Source organism: Metopolophium dirhodum, chromosome 1 (genome assembly GCF_019925205.1).
Source record: "Metopolophium dirhodum isolate CAU chromosome 1, ASM1992520v1, whole genome shotgun sequence".
In the NCBI taxonomy this organism is placed as follows: Eukaryota; Metazoa; Arthropoda; class Insecta; order Hemiptera; family Aphididae; genus Metopolophium; species Metopolophium dirhodum.
Genome location: NC_083560.1, coordinates 132,386,929 through 132,409,707, shown reverse-complemented (window position 1 = coordinate 132,409,707; position 22,779 = coordinate 132,386,929). Strand labels below are relative to the sequence as shown.

At 33.8% G+C, this 22,779-nt stretch overlaps 2 protein-coding genes across 2 annotated transcripts; both read right to left on the bottom strand.

Moving 5' to 3' along the window:
* Positions 1-6,232: 6,232 nt before the first annotated feature.
* Positions 6,233-7,511, bottom strand: LOC132953832 (tigger transposable element-derived protein 4-like). The gene is made up of 4 exons (XM_061026166.1): positions 7,475-7,511; positions 7,060-7,416; positions 6,679-6,948; positions 6,233-6,303 (listed from the first exon to the last, which is right to left on the bottom strand). The coding sequence occupies exons 1-4, from the start codon at positions 7,509-7,511 to the stop codon at positions 6,233-6,235; spliced, it is 735 nt and encodes a 244-aa protein (XP_060882149.1).
* A 5,370-nt stretch (positions 7,512-12,881) lies between these two features.
* On the bottom strand, positions 12,882-13,544 carry LOC132953830 (uncharacterized). Its single transcript, XM_061026165.1, has one exon. The coding sequence runs from the start codon at positions 13,542-13,544 to the stop codon at positions 12,882-12,884; it is 663 nt and encodes a 220-aa protein (XP_060882148.1).
* Between the last annotated feature and the right edge of the window lie 9,235 nt (positions 13,545-22,779).

The following is a 22,779-nucleotide window of genomic DNA, read 5'->3' as shown; positions in this document are numbered from 1 at the left end:
GTTTGAGAATCTGAATAAAAATAAAAAAATGCGTTTGTACAATTTTTGCGATTTTCATCAATAAATAATCTATCTAGATGAATTCATTTAGATTAGTAAAAAAAATATCTAAGATGACCATTTAGATACCTTGTAACTATTTATCTAGATAAGATAAAAGATGAACAAAAAAGTATCTAGATATTCATCTAGATAAGTCCGAACACTGGTAGCATCACCACCACCTCGCCAACGTCATATCTTACCCCCTCGTAGTGTCGTTGGTCGTAATATGACTTCATGCGATCCTGTCCGGTGGTAATGGTGTCACGGAGCTGCGCTTGTACTTCATGCGGAGCTGTCCAAGCATTACCGGCTTGGCTGAGACTTCCCAAGGCGCCTCTCGTGAACCTTGGGCGGTAGCCGTAGAGTGCCTCGAAAGGCGACTTTTCGCTGGTTTTGTTAACGGCGGAGTTTAGATGTTGTTCTACCTCCGGTACCTTATCGTCCCAATGGACCTGGTCTTCGGTCATGATGCTCAACAGTGGTACGATGGTACGGTTTGCCCGCTCGACTTGTCCATTTTCCTGTGGGTGCCTGGTCGAGTTGAGCGTGTGTTTGATGCCTCTGGTGTCGCAAAAGGTTTTGAAGGCTTTACCGGTGAAGCATGTGCCGCGGTCGCTGATAAAACGGTCAGGAATCCCGCGTGTTCCACAAAACTTGTCCAGTCGGTTCAACACACTCGCGGTATCCGTGGAACGGCAGGGATACAAGTGCGTGAACTTGGTTAGGTTGTCTACCAAAACGAACAAATACCTATTCCCGGCGGTACTTGTTTCAAAGGGGCCCAGGTGGTCAACATGCACTACCTCGGACTACCTGCAGACGGGCGAACTAGCACGATCGGGGTCGGAGCGGCAGACAGGCGCACTCGCACGGTAGGGCGACGAGACGATGAACGAGATTACGTCACGTACGTTACGCGGCCGGGTTTTCCCGAAGTCGCACACGGTGATTATTACGCAACGAACTGAAACCTCGTGACAGACGGGACACGATTTTCGGATTTCGGTTGTTGACGCACTCGGTAAACACGCATGTGGAGGGCCTTCGAGGAATCCCACTTCTGAGATGTTAGCGGCTAATATCCAAAAAGAATATTATTACGGGTCAGGACTGAAATAACGGACACTAGGCGGATGTAGACGGTAATAATGAAACTTTATTATTGTTGATCACGGTACACCCAAGCACGACATGTACGGTGTCGGTGATGGTGTAATATATCAATTTACGGTAATATAATACATAGTCTATTAAACGGTAGTATAACTAAAACGTGGTCACTGGTCGCGGTTGCACGGAGGTACGCGGCGGACGGACGGAGTCGCCGGAACTTAACAAAAACCAGACTGGAACTCACATGACATATTCGGTCACGTTGCCCCTTTTCCCCTTAAAAATAAATCATTAAAATTCATTTTTTTAATGCGTGTATCAAAACAAATGAGTTCCACCGACTTGGCCCTCGGGTCACACGCAATGCGTCTCGTAGGTCACAACCAAAGTGTTCCCCTTCGGTTGTGGGTAGTTTTCTGGTACTGTAAAAAAGACCAGATTCTTACAAACGTCTTGATCAATTGTTACGTAATACATCTGAGAAAAACAACATTTATCAGGACTAGTTATGCATCGACATGTTTGTGTGCTAATAAAACCTTAACTATTGTTAATTAACAATTGAAATATTTTAAGAACGCATGAGAGAAACATACATGTAAAAGCCATATCGCTTGTGTAATATTTATTTTTTACATTATGTATCACACCTATCATATTATTATTATACATATACCCCTCTTGATTACTAATCCTTAATCATTACCTATCACTTATCCTTGATCCCTTGATCCTCTGATCTCGTGTTCTATATTTTTCATACCTGTGCATGAGAAAACGCATACACGAACGCGCATACAACAACTTACATATTATCAATAACATGACCGACATATATATATATTAATTCATGCATGTACACGGGAAAAACACACACAATTACCAGTCACAGTCACCACCAACGAAACCCTCCCGACTAGAGCAAAACATATTTTTTCACGCTTACATATTAGAAAACGCATGTGTGCTTGCACATCAACAACTTACATATCACTCAAGTGACTGATACGTATATTTTATCAGCACATACGTACAACAGTCATATCACTTGTAAAATATTTTTATTTTACCGTGTGCATACCATAGACCTTATACTAATAGACTGGCCTTGCCTATAGAGTAGCTGTGGTAGTAGCCGGTCAGACATACAGCAGTGATGTACAGTATAATCACATCAGTGCTGTTATTTTCCGTTGAGCACAATGTACAATAATATTGTACAACGATACCGTATTATCATTTTACATTTATCTTTTTTTATTATGGGAAATGGGAATTGGGAATTGGGATGTGCTTTCGTGGCACTGTAACTACTAACTGCAAACTATTTTTTTAAAAAAATAACTAATTATATATTTATATAATAAACTCAAGTACCCAAAATTAGCTATAAATCGCTTTTATTTATATTAAAAACTTATAATATAATATAATATTCAAAATAATAAAAATACAAATTAACTTATCCAGAAAACAATACCTGTTAGGTACTTTTAACATATAAAAAAGAAATTAATAAACATAATACTTAATTATTTATTGTAATTATTAAACTTATAAATATAATATGACCTAGCCATACAATTTGCAAACCTAAATATAAAAGTATTATTCATTATTGAATAAAATTAATTTGGTAAGTTTTTTCCTAGTACCTAAATGCATTTTTTCTTGTTGTTTTCCAATGCTTTTTAATTTAAGGTGCACATAAGAACTTATAATTAATGTTAACAGTTGATCCCTATGATTAGTAAACAATGACTGGCCACTAACATGATTATCCATCCCACTAAATACAGACCCACACACCTCTCTTTTTGTTTCTACATAAATTTTATTTGTGAAATTTTTAGCAAATATGTCTTTTAAATCTTTGCATTTTATTTTTTTTTCGATAACTTTACATATATATGATACATCTTTGCTTGGTTTCACTAATGCATTATTTCTATCTTTTAATTTAATTAAAAGGCTATTATTAGAGTTATCTATTAAAAATGTTTTACATATATCACAGTTAATTTTTTTGGCGACCTTTTTTGCAATAAAACCCGAAATATAGTCTGTCACACCAGCAATAAATGGAGATAATTTTAAATAAGTTTCAATATAATTGTGATCATGATCATCACTTTGTGTAAATTCTAAATTATCATTACATTCATCATCATCTAAAAGTATAGAATCAGATTCTGATATAGTTGTATTTTTCAACATAGATTCTGGAAGGCAGTTGCCATATTGTGAACCACTTACATGATGATGAACCAATAGTTTTTTATAAGAGATTTTGAACTCCTTACAGGAAGGATTGTTATTATATCCTCCTCTTGACCTTATTGAACTGAAAAATGTTTCAAGATGATCTTGGGAGAGCTTATAGGAAAGAATATATTCAATATCATACTTTTTATTTTTTAAAAATGTGTAGTAGTTAATAAGATTTTTCAAACCCCAGACAATACCTACAAATCCAGTTTTCCTGAGTGATTCAACAACTTTTTGACCGCTAGACAGTATTAGGCTATGGACATATTTTTCAAACTTGTTTGTGAAATATAAGTATTTATCAAAAGTTGATGGACTTAGTGCTAAATTGAAAGGAGATTTAGAATATTTGGTGCGACAGTTTAAAATATCAAATGCATTGTTCATAATCATACAGAATTCTGCTGTTGATTTTACATTAGTGAATTCTGAGTCTAAGGTCTCACAAAATGTTAATGCACAGCTTACACTACTACTAAGAACTTGTGAAGCAAGCTTTACGTTCATTTTTTCATTATAATAGTAAATATGTTTTCTGGTTAATTTTGTTGCTGCTTTTAATCCCTCTTTTTTTTCTTTATTATAAAGATTTTTAATATGATCCCATTTAATTTCCTTATTATTTTCCCCAATTAATACTTTTTTGTCACCTAATGTATTACGAATAAGTTTAATCATATGACACGGATCATAAAATAAGAACACAGGTTCTTTAGATACAGGATGTGGAAAGAAAAATCGAGGGTTATTTATATTTAAGTTAGCTCCCAATTTAGTGCACATACTTAAATTAGTGTGTGCTCCATCAAAAGTCATGGAATTTACTATTACACCAGTATCATGTAGTAATTCTAAACATTTTTTAACTAAATTTGCAAGTTCACTTGAATTTAAGCCCTTTACTAAAAAATACCCTAGTGGCAGTTTCCAATTACCATTTACTGCAACGATTAAAAATACAAGAGCACTTGTGGCATGATTAACATTATCTTCATCTAAGTCAGCCCCGGATCCCATATCAACCAGTCCATGGAATGTTTTACCATCAAATTCAACTTTATCTTTTATAGACATTTCATCTAATACCAAATTTCCAATGACAGTTTTATTTTCTGCTACTTTAAGTTTTAAAGTATTAAATGTTTCTTTTGTGAATCCAGGTTCCCCATTTATTACATGATACCACTTATTTAATGTTCTGGGATGCGGAAGAACGTTTAAAAATTGTTTACGTACAAAATTGTAGGCTTTACTCGAGTAATACTGTAAAGTAACAGCAAATTTTTTCAATTCATTTGAAAATGCAAGTTTTTTCCCATTCAATTTTCTTTCAACAATTTCACAAAGACTTTCAGAACCCATAGACTAAAAACATCAGTACAATCTAATTGTATTAAGTTATAACTTTATAAGTATCATGAAAAGGTTATATAGATTAACATATCATATTATACCATACACATTAAACTAAGACACTAAGTAGTATAAGTAGTACTATATTTTACTAGTATTAGTATAACATATTTTTATTAGACATAAGTTTATTATACAGATAGTAAAAAAGTAGGTATATTAGACTTAATTTTATACTTCTACTAATAAATCAAATACACATATTAATAAGAAACACATATTTGTTATAGCCTCAGTGGGTGCAAGAGGAAATTATATTATGACAATAGTTTATGATTTATTAGTAGACGCATAAAATTAAGTTTAAAATACTTACTTATTTTACTATATTTTTTTTAGACATTAGTTTATTATTCATTAATATAATTTACTTGTAACAATGTAGAAGCATTTTCTGATATAAGATTTTTATTTTCTAAAACATTCATTAAATCTTTTAATGTTTTCACTTTTGTTGTAAGTCGTTTGTTTTTCTTTTGTAAATTATGAATTTTTTTAAGTTTTTCATTGTATCGTTTTTTAACAAATGATAAATTTCTTTCTGTTCTTCTAGGTGTTTTAAAATTTTCAACAGATAAATCATTAATATATCTGGGAAACAATTTGATTTTTTTAGAAGTTAGTGTAGGTGATGCACTGAAAATATAGGTATACATTTACAATATATGTGTTTAGTAAATAAAATAACATCTATATACTTACATCATATTTATATTTTGAATTTTTTCCTCTGGTACAACATGGCTTGATATATTTACAGGTAATTCAGTATTTAATTTATTATCTTCTGAATGATCCTCTGTAATATTATCAAAAGATAGTTTCCTCTTGCACCCACTCGGACTATGACAATTAATATGTATATAAATTAAATAAACAAGAAAACAGCTACACAAATTACTTACGCAACAAATGGTACAGCTTTTTTTGATAAATATCCGCTTTCATTGAAACTTTCTTTGGTAAAATGCTTATCACAAATTCTATGCGATGGCAAAATTTTATTAATGCAACATGCATCTAACCAAAGTCTTTTCAATATTTCATCTTTAGGAAATCTGTTATAAATATGGTGATTGGTGGGTAGATTAATAATTGTTATGACACATTTAAAATTCTTAATTATAAAATAATTACTTGTGTAAAGAGACATCTGAATCTGCCGTGTAACCAATTTTACAAATACAGCATTTATAGCCCATTTTGACAAATAAGAAATAACGTAATATAGAACTATAGAAGAAACTGTATTAGGTATAGTTCGTGAAAAGTAAAAACAAATAACAATCTTAAAAAATAAAATTGTTACATTAAAACATGTACCGGGCATGTATCCGCATTGATATTATACACTACATTACTACAATAATAATTATTATCGTGCAGTCACAAGTCACACAAGAAGAGCGCCCTCTATCGATGACCGCTGTACGTGTATGAATGGCCAGTCTATTAGTATAAGGTCTATGGTGCATACACACAGGTTTATAACACCACCGCCATATATTTTTGTATAAGTTATAATATCGGAAAATTAAGAACTACAGTCAACTTGCGATATAACGAATTTCAAGGGACTGAGAAAAAAGTTCGGTATATCGAAAGTTCGTTACACCGAAATTCGTTATATCAAAAGCATATATCAACAAAATTCGGTTAAACGAGATTTATTTTCTTTATAATTACATAATTATATATTACCTAGATATTATTATATATTTTATTAGATACATACATACATACATATTATTTATTAATTACAATTTATTTTAGTTTATTAAATATATAGACATATTTATTTTTTTTAAAAATCGGTTATTTTTTTTTGTTTGTTGTTACTTGCGCTTATGCGGTCAATAGTGTTCTCCAAATTTAAAATGTTACGAAACACATTGTCGTCGATGTCATGTTTCTGTAAATAATTTAAGACGGTGTGGAGACCTGATTTTGCTTCCTTTGAACTTCCGGTGGGATCTTCACAACATTCTTCTTCGTCATTACCTTCTTCATCATCAGCTTTGTTCAAAATCTCTTCGTCATTGAGAACTCCACAGATAGCCAAATCATCGTCGATAGCAACAAATTCTTCAAACGTTGATAACTGCTTGACTGGAACAGTAGATAATCTATGCCATTGACTGTCAACTTCTCAAGTGGCAAGGGCTTCGTCCTCTTCTCTGCCAATAGCTTTCTCAAACCCACACTTTCTAAAACAGTTACAAATTGTTTGTCCAGTCACATTGTTCCAAGCTATATTGCTCATCGTTATAGCAGTCAAAATGGTTACTTTCGGAAAATCGTTATTATCCAAGCAGGCCAAAAATTCAGAAACAATTTCTTTTCGATACAGAACTTTAAAATTTTTAATTATCCCTTGGTCTAGAGGTTGCAGTTTTGAGGTAGTGTTTGTCGGGAGGAATTCAATTAGCACATTAGAAAGAGTAGGAGGGTTGTTATGGGTAGTACAATTATCAACAAACATAATAATTTTTCTACGTTGTTTTCGCATGTCATTATTGAGGGTTTCAAGCCATTCGTTCCACAGTTTGGTATTCATCCACGATTTTTTTATTGTTTCTATAAGTTACCGGTAAAGATTTGACATTTTTAAAGCATCTAGGTTTAGAGTACTTGCCTATAAATAAGGGTTTCAACTTCTCCGAACCATCCATATTTACTGCAAAAAGTAATGTGACTCGTTCCTTACTAAGTTTACCTCCGTGGCACTTTTCATTTTTATATGTTAGTGTTCAGTCAGGTAAACATTTAAAAAATAGTCCTGTCTCGTCAGCATTGAACACCTTTTTCGGATCGTATTCACATAACAAATCTTGAAGTTTCACTTTCCAGTCGTCACAGATACCTTCATCGACAATTGCACTTTCTCCACACATTTTTCTGAACACCAAGTTATGACTCTTTTTAAAATTAGACAACCAGCCATCACTAGGAGTACAATTTGAGATACCTAGCATTTCAGCAAAACTTTTGGCTTTTTCTTTGATTAGTATACCACTGACTGGAATGTTTTGCTGCCTAACTTGATTGAACCATGTAACGTCTCACACGGTGGCTTGCCCAGATTCGGAGTGGAGCGTACGTTGACGAGAAACTTCAGTAGTAATAAGGTCGCCAACCCACAGCCGAGATTCGGAAATCGGAGCGTGTGGGATTTGTAAAATAATATGAAATTGGGAAAAACAATAATAAAGGTATTTGATGGGGATCTAAAGGTATATTTATTTTAATATTTATGGTAAAAACAAAACAATAATTAAGTTATGGCCAAGAAAAGCAATATCGGCATAAAAACTTTGCCGCAAATAAAAAGGTCACCTTAAAAAAAAACACATACATAATAATTAGAACAACTGCATTTTCGCAGGGTACTTGCACGGTACCTATGCGGTTACCAGCGTACATAAATAATACTACCGATAATAATAACACACGTAGTACACTACCGTAGGTACTATACACGGAACAAAACACAAAAATACCGGCCAAGGTGTCGTATAAATCATCAAAAAATCATTATAATAATAATGTTACCGAATTCTGTGCGTGTGTGTCCGAGCATCATCACCAGGACGTCCTCGGTGAAGCGGTGTATCTACTCGCTCGACATGTAGTCCGGCAGAGAGGCAAAATAAAAGTAAAAGCTTAGGTACGAGCGTCAGACGCGTCGCACATCACACGGGAAAAAAAACAATATTATATAATCATTTGGTAATGAGTTGTAATTGGCCGGTATTTGTATTACATTGGAATAGTACAGATAATGACATAGTGCGGGACGGAGCGCGCTATCGCATAATATTTTACCTTGATAATGATGGTTCATTTTCGACCGTTACAGAAACTCCCCTGTAGAAGGGTCCTGGACCTGTCTTGGGCGCTTCTACAGAAAAACAGGGAGAAATTAGACCTGGGGTCGGACTTAAACCATGCCGTTAATAATCTGATTGCTTTGCATTAGTAGGACGGATGTACTTTCTTAGAAAAATAATGTTGAAAGTTTCCCGAACTTGATCTGTTACGGGATCAGCTACGACATAGGCATTACATTTTTTAATCTCTAAGATTTTATATGGTCCTTCATATAACATAAAAAAATTCTTGATCTGATGGTCAACAGCGGAAGAGGAGCGATGTGCACGAACGAGGACTTCATCCCCGATCAGAAATGTTATGGCTTTTCCACAACGGTCATGGTGAATTCGTCGTTCCTCGGCCTTAGTTCGTTGAACCTCGGCAGCCATTGTTAATTTGACCGTATAGTAATCACTCCCTTTCGGCGGACATTCGACAGCTTCGTATATGGGACTGTACCTTTCTGTTATCAAGAAAATCTCGCTTGGAGTGAAACCCGTCGATTCGTGAACAGTATTATTTAACACCCACTCAATATACTGAACGTATCGGGGCCACTCGGTATGGGATTGATGAAAATAAGTACGGAAAAGTCGACCTAACTCGCGCATAACCCGTTCAGCCGGATTGCTCTGAGGATGATATACACTAGTAGTTGTTACACATACACCAAGCGCAGTAAGACGAGCTCGCCACACATTGCTAACAAATTGGACTCCGTGATCCGATACAACGGTTTGTGGAGGTCCATGGACTTCGATATAATCGGAGATCATACGGTTTGTCACTACAACTGCAGTAGACCATTTGATCGTAAATAAACGGACAAATCTAGAAAAATAGTCGAGTACAACGAAAATATACTTAACGTGGTTCCACCCAGATGGCAAAGGACCGTACAAATCAACACAGACTCGCTGGAGGGGTGCATTAGCTAGTACTTGTTGCATTTCACCTTCTGTCCTTACGGTACTAAATTTTGCACGTTGACAGGTGTCGCAACTTTTAACCACCCAACGGACATTTCCACTTAGGCCACGAAAATAACACACCTCTCGAATGGCTGCAATACATTTTTTCGGACCTACATGTCCAAAATGCAAGTGGAATTTCGAGATCAATTCATCGACTCGATGTATAGGCACACAGACTAACCACCTATCTGAGTCGGGATGTCGACGGTAGAAAAGAATATCCCGATACATACAGTACCGTTCAGCAATGGCACTTAACACGAGAGACTGATTGGACAGCAGATCAACTACCTTCCGAAGCGCTGGATCCATCTGCTGTTCCCGGAGTATATGTTGAAAAGATTCTATACGAGATTGGTACTCGGTGAGTAACTTACGAGGAGTAACTATGAAAATACCGAGTGAATCGGATTGATTGTTCATTAGATCTCGATCTACCGGGTTGCGAGATAAAGCGTCGATTACGTTACTAGGGCCGGTGATATACTGGATTCGCAGATCGAACTCCTGAAGAGCAAGGGTCCAACGGGTGAGACGTGCATTTCTCAGCCTACATCGAAACAAAAACGTAAGTGCCTTGTGGTCAGTTAATACATTGACAGGGTAACCAAGAATGAACACTCGAAATTTTTCACAGGCAACTACAATAGATAGTAATTCTAACTCGGTGGCACTGTAATTTTTCTCAGCGAAATTTAACGTTCGACTAGTAAATCCGATCGTTTGTCGTTCGTTGGATGTATCAACCTGAAACAATTCGGCTCCAAGACCAAGATGACTGGCATCGGTTTGTAAATAGAACTCTGATGTGAAATCACTAATCAGGATGTGCGAGGAAACGCTCTGTAAATGCAGATTTAACAGAATTAAATTGGGTCACGTCTACATCGTTGAACCGCCATGGAACACCCTTTTTCAGTAATGCAATCAATGGACCGATCAGAGAAGCGTGATGGTCGATAAATTTCCTATAGAAGTTACAAAAACCTATAAACGACTGAAGATTTTTTTTGTGTCGTGGAACCGGAAAATCATGAATAGCCGACAACTTTGATGGATCCATAGACATGCCTGAAGGCGTAATAATATGACCTAAAAACTTAATTTTATCACGGAAAAATTTGCATTTGCTTAACTTTAATGACATCCCTGAAACGGCAATTTTCTTAAAGAGAAGTCGGAGGCGATGTATGTGGTCTTCAAACGTCGTTGATGATACCAACACGTCGTCAACATAAATGTGGGTCGTCAACATAAATGTGGAGATCCCCTAATCCGTCTTCGTTGTAGTGTTCAACTGGATTGGAGATAACTGATTCGAGTGCCTGTTGGAATGCCGTGTTTGATATATTTAGCCCAAATGGTACTACACGAAATTGATATGTTCGGCCGTCGTACACGAACGCGGTATACTTTCTGACGTCACGATGTAGAGCAACTTGCCAATATCCGGACGTAAAATCTATACTCGAGAAAATCGATTTTCCACCAAAACGGGCGAGTAGTTCGTCGAGTGGTGGTGATGAATCACGCATCGGCAGAATCATTTTATTTACTCGTCTGGCGTCTAAACATATCCTGACCGAACTATCGGCTTTACCGATACATATAATTGGATTGCTATAGGGTGAAGTACATCTTTCAATCACCACTCTAACATGCGGGCCAATTCCTTTTCAACTGCAGGGCGTTGGGCAAACGGTACTGGATATGGACGGATCTTGAAAGGAATATCCTCACTGACATTGAAACGACATGTAAACAACAAGTTTAATTCAGGACGAGTGTGAAAAATGTGGTGATACTCATGAAACAGGCCAATGACTTGTTCAAATTGGTTTAGCGAGAGGTTCTGGACCGATGACAGGTGTTCAGTGATGTGGTCAAAGGGTTCTAAATCGTCTGCAGGGTTCACCCGTAAGCTGGTGATCATATTGTTGTTTGTTGACGTTTGTAACTGCTGAGAAATAATTTCGACACTGGCGATGCAATGTTCAGTTATTGACCTCGAACAGTCTTGAGGTGAGATATACAAGGTAAAGAGAGCACTCATACGATTGATTGCATCATCAGGTGATTTGGAAAATGGTATATTAATGTTCCAACGGGTGAGACGTACAATCCGTTCAGAGTAGTCTAAACACACTTTGTTCTGAGTCAACTAGTCATCTCCTAGGATAATAGAGGTTGCCAGATGTGGAACAACTAGACAAATGCAATCGGTAGTCTGTCCAAAAATAGAGAACGGTATGAGTACTTGAGTAGTGACTTTCCGGCTACGACCTTTTACAGCGGTTGATATGGTGACCCCCGTAACGGGTAAAATTGATAGTTGCTGTCCCTCCGGAATGCTTCGCTTGATAGATGCAAATATCTCTTCTGAAATAGCCGAGACAGAAGCACCTGAATCAAGTAATGCGTTGAAAGGTTTATTATAAATTACAATTGACAACTCTGGGCGTTTACATTTTGGTGAGACCCCCTCTGCGACAGTCTGTGTGGATGGTGTATGTTCGTTTAAATTAGGGACTTCGTGACATGACATACTCACGTACGAGCCTCGTCGTCGTTTCCCGACATATCAATTTGCGTTACGGGACGAGGACCCGCGTTATCCGGTGTTGGGACTTGGGGTTGGAAACGGTAATTATCTCGACGGGGAGTATTATAACGAGGTTGTTGGTTTCCATTATTTTGGTGTTGGAATGGTGGTCGAACCTGATTGTCTTCACGACGTCGTTCACAAAATGATGCTGATTCTTCAAATTCCATCAACACGGATAATAGTTCGTTGGTATCGCGGGGTCCTCGACCTCGAATTGCCATTCCAAGTGATGTGGGATAGTGTTGAATAATAGTGGACACGAGATCAGATTGTTCAATCGGTGGGTTGAGATACTTAGCTCCAGCAATCCATTTCATGGCATGTGTAGCCACACCATCGGATCTAGTGTATTGATAATGCTGAAAAATCTCATTTCGGGCTTTACGTTGAGTCGCCGGAGACCAAAAATGCTGAAGGAATATCTGACGAAATTCAGAGTATGACCAAGGTGATGGTATTAATGACTCGTACCAAACTTGAGCATATCCTACTAAACGTCGATGTGTGGATATAAGTTGTTGGGCAGGTTACACATGGACACTGTCGAAATAAGCGTCAACTTGTCCAATAAATTTCTGTGGATGGATAACTTAAATTTGCCCAGAAAATTCAGATACAGAATCCTGGAAACGTTCTTGAGCTCCCAAAAAAGATGATCTTTGTGAGTCGAAAGTATTCACGAGGTTAATGGTTGGAACTGTCGAGGGCATCGGAGACACATTGCTGCGGTTGGGCAGATTGGTTGGAACATCAGTTGAAGACAAGACACTGGGTTTTAGAATTTGCGATAGATCATGGTTCGCAGATACTGGGTGTTTATCTGATATCTGGGATATCTCCTTCCTCATCTGCACTACGTCACTCTCCAGTGTGCTGAGGCGATTCTCGGTGATCTGACCGTTCGTGGTTTGTTGGTCTAACTGAGTTTTTATGACCACATTTTCATCTTCCACTCTTGTTAGCCGAGTGTCCGTCAGTTGGTATCGCTGGACACATTGACTAAGTCCCTCTTCCGTCTTTCGATGTAGGGCTTCAAACTGTTCTTCAGTTCTGGTATGATTGGCATTCATTTTGGCCATCGTTTGTTGGAGCATTGATTGGATACTCGGTTCTGTTTTGGGTTGTGTGGTGACTGATGGTTTTGACTGAGTAACAGAAGTCGTTGCCACAGTCATCGAAGAAACCATGGTTGTACTCGTTGTCGGGGTAGTGGGTGTCGAATTTGACGTAGTAGCATTCGTAGGTGGCCCCATGTAGGTTTTATATTGCTGGAATAGACTATCGATCAAACGGTCGGGGGGACGAGTCTCTCGCTTGCCAGCTGCATACATCAACGACGAACAACAAAAACCAGGCAGCCGACACGAAAAAGGATTGCTTATTTTTTAATGAAAGAAATCACAAATGACTATGAATAGGATCACAATTTCAGACAAATATAGATTACAGATTATCAAATGTGAGACGACCTCGGACAAACGTAACTCGAATACGAATAACGAGGAAATAAAAAACAATATAAAAAACGGATATCGTTTTCGATAATAATAAAAATTAATGAAATATTATGAATATCATCACCGGTATGAATATTATATAATCATTTGGTAATGAGTTGTAATTGGCCGGTATTTGTATTACATTGGAATAGTACAGATAATGACATAGTGCCAGCCGGTCAAACTCGACCACGGGTACTAGGCAGCGGTGATATTGTGTGTGTGGTTTATAATGATATGCATATTTTGTCTTGGGTGTGGGCAGAGATGCCCGTGGGACGGAGCGCGCTATCGCATAATATTTTACCTTGATAATGATGGTTCATTTTCGACCGTTACAACCAAGTGTACAAACATTGTTCTAAACGAGGAAACTCACTTGGTCGATTCTTTTTTCGGTTACTTTCTGCATCAGTTGTATTAAAAATTGTATCTTTCTGTTTCAAAATTGTAGAAAGTGTCGATGAAGGGATTTGAAAACTATCCGCTACGTTATTTTTCTTTTTACCACTCTCGACTGCTTCAATTATTCTTTTTTTGTCAGAAATTGACAAGCACTTTCGTTTCAAACTCATAATTATAAAATATAAATGCGAAGTGCAAAATTCCTAGCGTGCGATCGCTTTTGACACAACAACGAAACTAAACTAAAACGATAACGACATAACGTAGAGGTTACAATAACATTGTAGAGTCATTTATTTTATCGCATGATAAGCGCTAAAATAAACTCCGTTATAGCTTAATTTATATTGACGTGTATCTTATAAGCAACGACATGAACATTATCTTATCGCATAATAATAGCCGAAACAAACTCGTATAATTTGTAACATCAATCCCCAAAATTATAACAATTCGTTACATTGCGAGAACTTTTGCCTAAAAAAACTTCGTTATATAGAGGGGACAAAAATACATTTAATTATTCGTTATACCGAGATTTTCGTTATATCGAACTTCGTTATACCGCGAGTTGACTGTATTAACAATATCTCTCATTTCAGCAGATACTTTATGCGGTTTATTACCTAAATTTAGAAATATACAATAATTAACGTCACATCTGTAGTACCTATTATACCAACATCTTTATCAATTTAACAATTAAAAATTTTCATATTATTAGTCATTTTCCATACAGCTCAGTTTCATTGAAAAATGCTGTGTGGGAGGCTCATACTACAATGTGCATATATGTGGGATCATACATACATTCTTGTTATTGTATGTTTATATACACAATACTATCAGGCTAACCTATCCTGAATAATATTACAGATACTTATATTTTTAATCAATCATACAAACATTGAAATATTGAAAAACATTGAAATATTGAGATTACATTAGACTAAAATCATAGCTTATATATACATACATGGATTATATGTATATACGAGAAAAAATAAATCTCTTGAACTGTTATTATTGTTATTATTATTCGTCAAGTGTAGTGAGAATTATATTATTTATATATAACAATACCTAAGTAAAAAAAAAAAATACTAAAAACTATTATCGACCCATCACTTAGTTCTATAGTTACCTACATGAATATGCGATACCTAGTATGATATTATGAAAACCCACATTAAATCATATATATATATTCGATATTACAAACCAGGGACTGGAACCGTACCGAAATAGACCGGTTTTGGACCGAAACCTTTTGAAAATCTTGGGACCGAAACCGGACCGGAACCCTTAAATAAATTTTTTTAGGAACCGAAACTTAAACCGAAACCTTTATTTTGATGTAGAGATTTTTACGGTTTTTATCGGTTAAAAAATTCAATAGATATTTTTTCTTTATTATATAGTAGGTAATAACTACTAAGTAATAACAAATAATTATTATTAAATCGTAGACCTATAATTCCTATATATATATATACCTATATATAATTCTTATGTGTACAACAGAATCGTCATAAAAAAAATTCCAAAAATCCAAATTCTAATTTCCATGTAATCGACAATGAGCCCGTTACCTGCGTTCAATTATTATTGAAAAGCTAATCGCAATTCGCATTTCATTCGCAATACCTGTTAATATAGAAATAGAATTTCTGAAATTAATAACAATTTGTGGGTTTATACTTTATAAGTGTTTCAGAGTAAGTTGTTATATATTTAATAAATAAATTATACATCATAATTTATTGTTACCTAACTAGTATACCTGAGGCCTGCAGTGATAATATTAACATATAACACGTGAAGTGCCTATTTATGATGTGCATTGTGCATACTGCACATTGCATAATATAGTATGTTTTTGCGCTAAAACTGCCTAAAACTGAGCCGCGACGCTGACGATCGTATACGACGTGTCGATATCGGTTCCGCGCGCCGTGTATCGTGAAATTGTTATTTACGTCCTTGTAATATTGATGTGTTTTAATAATAATCGATAGTAGTGTAGTACCAAGTAAAAATAATTTTGTTGTAGACAATTGGTTATCAAAATAAATATGTAATAACGGTACCTATTCAAAAATATGAAAATAGAGTGTACCATAGTCTGAGAACATAAATATTAAAATATACACTTATTGTTGTTATTATATATCCGAGCAAGATGCACCCTCTATACTCTATAGTCTATAGACTATACATTATTAAAATAAACTAATACTCATTTTGTACCTATCCTTCCCCTTAATTATAATTGATAATATACTATAATAAAGTAATTTATTTATAATAAGGTTGATTATCTTACCAGTATATTATAATTATAATATTTATGTTTTGTATGTTTGTCTATTACTTTATAGTTTAAAATTTAAATATTATTTACTATTAACTAGCAAAATAGGTACGTACCTAACGGATATCTAGTTGTTTTTTAAATATATTATTATTATATTTTTTTAATATATTAATATTATCTAGGTTTTGCTAGTCATCTACAATATTGGTACCTTATACATATTGTATGCTAATAATGTTATTTTGAATTCTTACAATGTTTAGAATTTAGTGGTATAATGAAACTTCCATAAACAGCCAGTAAATTATTGAATTAAATAGTATATTTTTTAGTTTTAATGTTAATATTATATTGTAATGATATTTTATTACCTAAATTCTTAATAAGGTACACTTAATTACAAATACCTATCAATAAATTGAAGTTCTTAATATGTTCATTTTTTATACAGTACTTGATTAATAAAAATAAAATAAAAAGCAAAAGTAAAATAATTATGGTTAAAACCGGTATTAACCAAAACCGAAACCGAAACCGAAATTTGATATTTTTGTAAACCCGAACCAAAACCGAAACCGAAATTTTGGATTTTTGAGAACCGAAACCTAAACCAAAACCGATAAAATCATAAAGGTTCCAGTCCCTGTTACAAACACCTAAACATATTATATAGTTAACATTATATATACATATATGTTTATGATCATTTATATATATATATGTTTATGAAAAATTCATATATATATATATACTAGCTGATCCCGTGCACTTTGTTGCCCGTTAAATGTACAAACTGTTCAATGAGTTATTTAATATTCGATGTATGATATTCTAGATTTATCTTAACTTTTCTGTTGCCCGGAATAAAAATTCTGACTATCAGGTAGGCAATCTACCTGCGGTAGATCGCGGACCCCGTGCTGTTTGTACATAAGTGTATAAATTAACTCTAAAGTATCAAAGTTATACCATGTTTGTCGTTTTTACTTAACTCCACCTACGGTGGATTAATAATATAATCAATTAATACAAAATCCTAACCTAACCTAACCGTACTAAAATCCGATGAATAAAATAAAACCAAATTTAATCCTTTTTAATTCAACAATCTACTTCCCAGAGGTCTAATCTACATACAAACATTAATTTATATATAGCCTTAAAACTTTGGTTCTTCAGTACCGGTGGGTAATAAAGAACCAGCCAAATGATAGACTTGACCTTGAACTTTAAATGTTGGCATGAAAGTTCTATGTCTAATTTCTGTTGCACTAAACGATGTCATTTGAAAAGCCGAATTATAAACACGTATCATGTCAAAAAAATGTTTTGAATTATTGTGAGAAAAATTTAAGAGACTTTTTAATGGTTCGGGTGGATCAGCAATGTCTTCCAAAACAACTTTTCCTCCTGAACAACAAAAACCTGCAGGCTCTTTGGACCATTTCAATGCACGACAATAATTACATTTTAAATTCATATTTCCAATGATAACGTGAGAATTATTTTTATAATCTATTAATTTATCATAAGTAAATGCCGACATTTCACGGCGACGCCATGGAACTTGTGGTTCATCTAAATTTTCGTTGTTATTAATATTGTTTTCATTAATACTACCAACACTATTGGTAACAGATATATTATTTATATTATCATCATTATTATCGCTGTTAATATTGCATTTATCTGGCGAGCCATTGTTATTTTGACTTAATCTAAGTAAACGTTGACGTTTTATTATATTCGATGAACGACCTAAATTAATTTTCCTTTTCATTGTGATAAATTTTAATAATTAAAAGAAACGAATAAAAATTTAAAAATTATAGAAATTAAATTAAATTAAAAGTAAGTTATTATTAGTAATTTACTTATTATTAGTACTGTTTACTATTTAAATGCAGGCATCTTGAATATTCGACAATTCATCGATAGTCGATGCACAAACATTAAGCAGCGTTCCGACTTTTACGAAGCTTCTCTTAAAATGTCGGTCGGTCCGTCATTCGTTCACTATAATGCGGTGAATTTCTATAGAATATGCGAGAAATTGTGTTTTTTTTGTATTAACATAGATTATATTATTTTATGCACTTGAGTTATTATTGATTAGATAATACTATAGTATGCGAGAAATTGTGTTTTTTTTGTATTAACATAGATTATATTATTTTATATATTTAATCTATGGTATTGATTTAAGTTATAATATAATAATTAAATAATTATAATTATAGTTTTCCATTAGCAACGAATAACGATATGAACTATCACGTCGCGCAACGGTAATATGGAAGGGGAAGTTTGGGCGGCCACGTCTAGCCGCCGTCCGTTGCCGTACCGCGAACCTCACCCACCCAGTCAACGTAACTGGTCATTATTTATGATAATTGATAACTCCTTTGTTTTTAAAGTTAGAGAATCGATCAAAAGCCTTAAACCTTCTCCGCAATGAGCTTTTCAATTTAAAAAAAAACCATAACGATCGGTTCAGTAGTTTCCGAGAACATATCACTCAAAGGTTTTCATTTTCACATTTATATATTAGATATATATATAGGTACACATCAATAAGTTATCTACATATAGGCATACACATATATTACTTACATAGTAAGCACACTTGTATACTTGTATACCTATATCCTTACATATTTGATATTCTTATATATTTAAACAGTATTCATGCATGCATACATACATACATACATACATATAGACTCGAACGATTATTTCAAATAATAATTTACATAAAATATTTTCTGTATATAATTTATTCAATACCTGGATTCTTTAACATATATTAATTATTATATATTTACAGTAGTGTAATAACGTAAAATTAGGATAAAATAAAAATAAATATAAATACGACTCCTGTCGATAGTTATATTAAAATAGTAAAAGTTAGAATAGTAAAGTTACGCTATTTCCTTCCTCCAGGTGTTCGGAGGGCTCTAGAGATCGTGTATTCGAGAATTATATCAAATACACCGTACAATATAATTTTATGGAAAAAAAAAGCACATAGAACGTATTGACTGCAATCAACATAAAATATTATATCATATGCCTTACCTGATTCGCAGTTGTTCGTAGACAATATTGTAGGAGTTTTAGGTTTTAGATAAAATAAAGTACTACTTCAAATACACAAATTGAATTAACGAACGCACTGATTATTGCTTGCATAAGAAGTCCAGTTGTCGCTCGTTGAAATCGGTTTCTTTGGTACTTGAGAAGTTGTTACTGCGGTGGTTGGTGCTCATGCACTGATTTAAGGGACGGACGCGAGGATGCTGACCAGAGAGTGGTGGGTGGCCTTGTCACTAAATTATCGTGGGCCTGGGAACTAGATTATTCTTTGGCGTCAGCATAAAATAAAGTCACATACATCCTACGTAATATTGTTATGAGTGCGTGTCAATATCTTAGTTGTCGTTGTCGATGGTTTTATTTGATGCGACCGATGTCTACAAGCGACAGTCTGGCCGTTGTTTATTATTCTGTAAAATTTTAGTTTATTATAATGGTGTGTGAGCATATCATTACAGTAGATAGATACATGAAATATATCACAACGTCGCCGTGCATACTGATACAACGATATCCAATATTCAACAATTAAATGCAATATAGTACCTGATCATATATTATAATTTACTCATTTTTTCGTTAAATACGTAGGTAGAATTTATGCTGAAACCTAAAAATATACTCAACAATGTGATTATACATTAAAATGTACTGATTTTGATAAAAAAAAAAACATAGCTGTCTGTATGTAAATACAAAAATCTTACTAAAATAAGTAAAAATATCAAAATTGCAATAAAGCATATTATGGAAACATCACAATATTTTATTAAAAATGGGGAAAAATATCATAATTTCATTAAATATATATAATATCATAAAAAAATATCATGCCCATGTCTAATTACCATCAAAGGCATATATACAGTTTAGTTATTAAATGTATCTAAATGCATGACCATCAGTATACCGAGTCATTATTACAAGTCTCAACATCCGAAACATATCGTTGCACTATAATATAATAGTTAATACATACATACATACACACGTACATACATTTGCATACATATTTACTTTAAACATCATTCATGCATACATATACACTCGATTGATTATTTCAAATAATAATTTATATAAAATACTTTCGATATATACCAATTTTATTTAATACCAGAATTCTTAAACATATATTAATTATTATATATTTACAGTAGATACATTAAATATATCACAACGTCGCTGTGCATACTAATACAACAATTAAATGCAATAGAATACCTACAAAATCATATTTAAATTTCATGGTTTCGATAATAAAAAACATAATATTATATAGTTATTTTCATCACATATTAGCAAAAACAAAGTAATATGTACCTACGTCAAGCTGTGATAATTTTTCACTTATGATATCATATATAAAACCATATATATCTCAATTATTTTTAACGCGTATCTCACACAGATGGCCCAGCATTTATACAAAATAATAGGAATTTATTATTTATACAGTTATAATTATACTACATGGATGCTTATCACTGATACTTTTCATGTATTATTCTATATGCATAATTTGTAAAATATTCATGAAATCGCTTGTATATTACCATCACAAGCTTGGAAATATATATATTTTTTTTTTTAGTAAAAATCGATAAAAATATCTTAATTTCTCCCAAATCATTATATTAGGTATATTAATGTCGATAAAAGCGTATAGGTACAAATATAATTTCTATGTCAAGGACATGTCTAAAATATCGAAAATCTTAATAATTACATATAACTATAGTCTGCAAATCATTCCATCAATCATATCGCATTAGATATATATCAAGTTGTATGACTCATACACTATATTATGTTAAAAAATGTAAACATTTCATAAGTTCGATAAAAATGTGTTCAATTATCATAATCTCACTCTAAAAATAGGTATATATAACTAATACATTACCTTTAAAAACCGGTATTTTCATTTATACTTTTGCTAAAAGTTATTATTTTTAATTAAACATCATAAAAACTGTATTCATAGAGCCTCACTCGTCAGCTATATAATATAATATACCTATACTCTCATTACAATCTTCACTGTTTTTCATCACTATACCTGTCTCGAAATACACAAATCTATAACACGTCGGTCAAGACCACTATCAATATATTTGTCTCCAATTATCGTTAAATACATGAGGGTATTTATGCTGAAATTTTTATTTCATCAATAATTAGCACGCAATTAGTACGCAATTAGCATGAATTTGCATGACTAATTTTACAATTTTCACGACATCGGTGTCGGATCCGGAATCGTAAAAAAAACAGGTGGTGCTGGCGGAAAATTTCGCCAACACCACCCAACCATAAAAAAAGGAATGTTTTTATTTTTACTGAACATTCATTTAGCATGCATTTAGCATGAATTTGCATGACTATCCCCGAAATCCGCACGTTTGTAACTTCCGTGCAATGTCGTCTGCAATAATTTACGCGTTTCGCCAGCACCGCCCCAGATTGAAAATTTTCAAAGTTCTAAAATTGAACTGCTCCATCATTAAGCACGCATTTAGTATGAATTTGCATGACTATCCCCGAAATCCGCACATTCGTAACTTCCGTGCAATGTCGTCTGCAATAATTTACGCGTTTCGCCAGCACCGCCCCAGAGTGATTATTTTTAAATTTCTAAAATTTAACCACTCCATCACGGGCCGAGACGTACCCTCGTGCGTTTTCGCAGTTAATTGTACGGACTGTTCAACATCAAGTTACACTATTTTTTTTTTTAAGTGCTTTTTAAGGGTTATTATCAAAACTGCAACAAGTTAAAATAAACATTATGTAATATATTTATAATAATTTAAAAATAGAAAATATTTTATAATTATTTCTTTATAATTTTGATAGATTTTCATTTTTCTATGATAGAAACCCAAAATTTGAAATGCACTTTTCAATATATCATCAAAATATAAGTATAGTTCATGCTTACATTGATAGGTTTTATTTGTTTATATTATAGAATACAGATGTTTTAATATTGAATCAAAATATTACCAAATTTTTGAAAGAACTTGGTAGTCATATTGCAGTATTGAAATTATATTTTAATAAAATATTTGCAACAAATATACTGTTTCGCGCTAGCGTAACATCTATGAGATATGGTGGTTAACTATGAGTTACGACGACTCTCGCCGGTACGGGAATAGGGTTAAC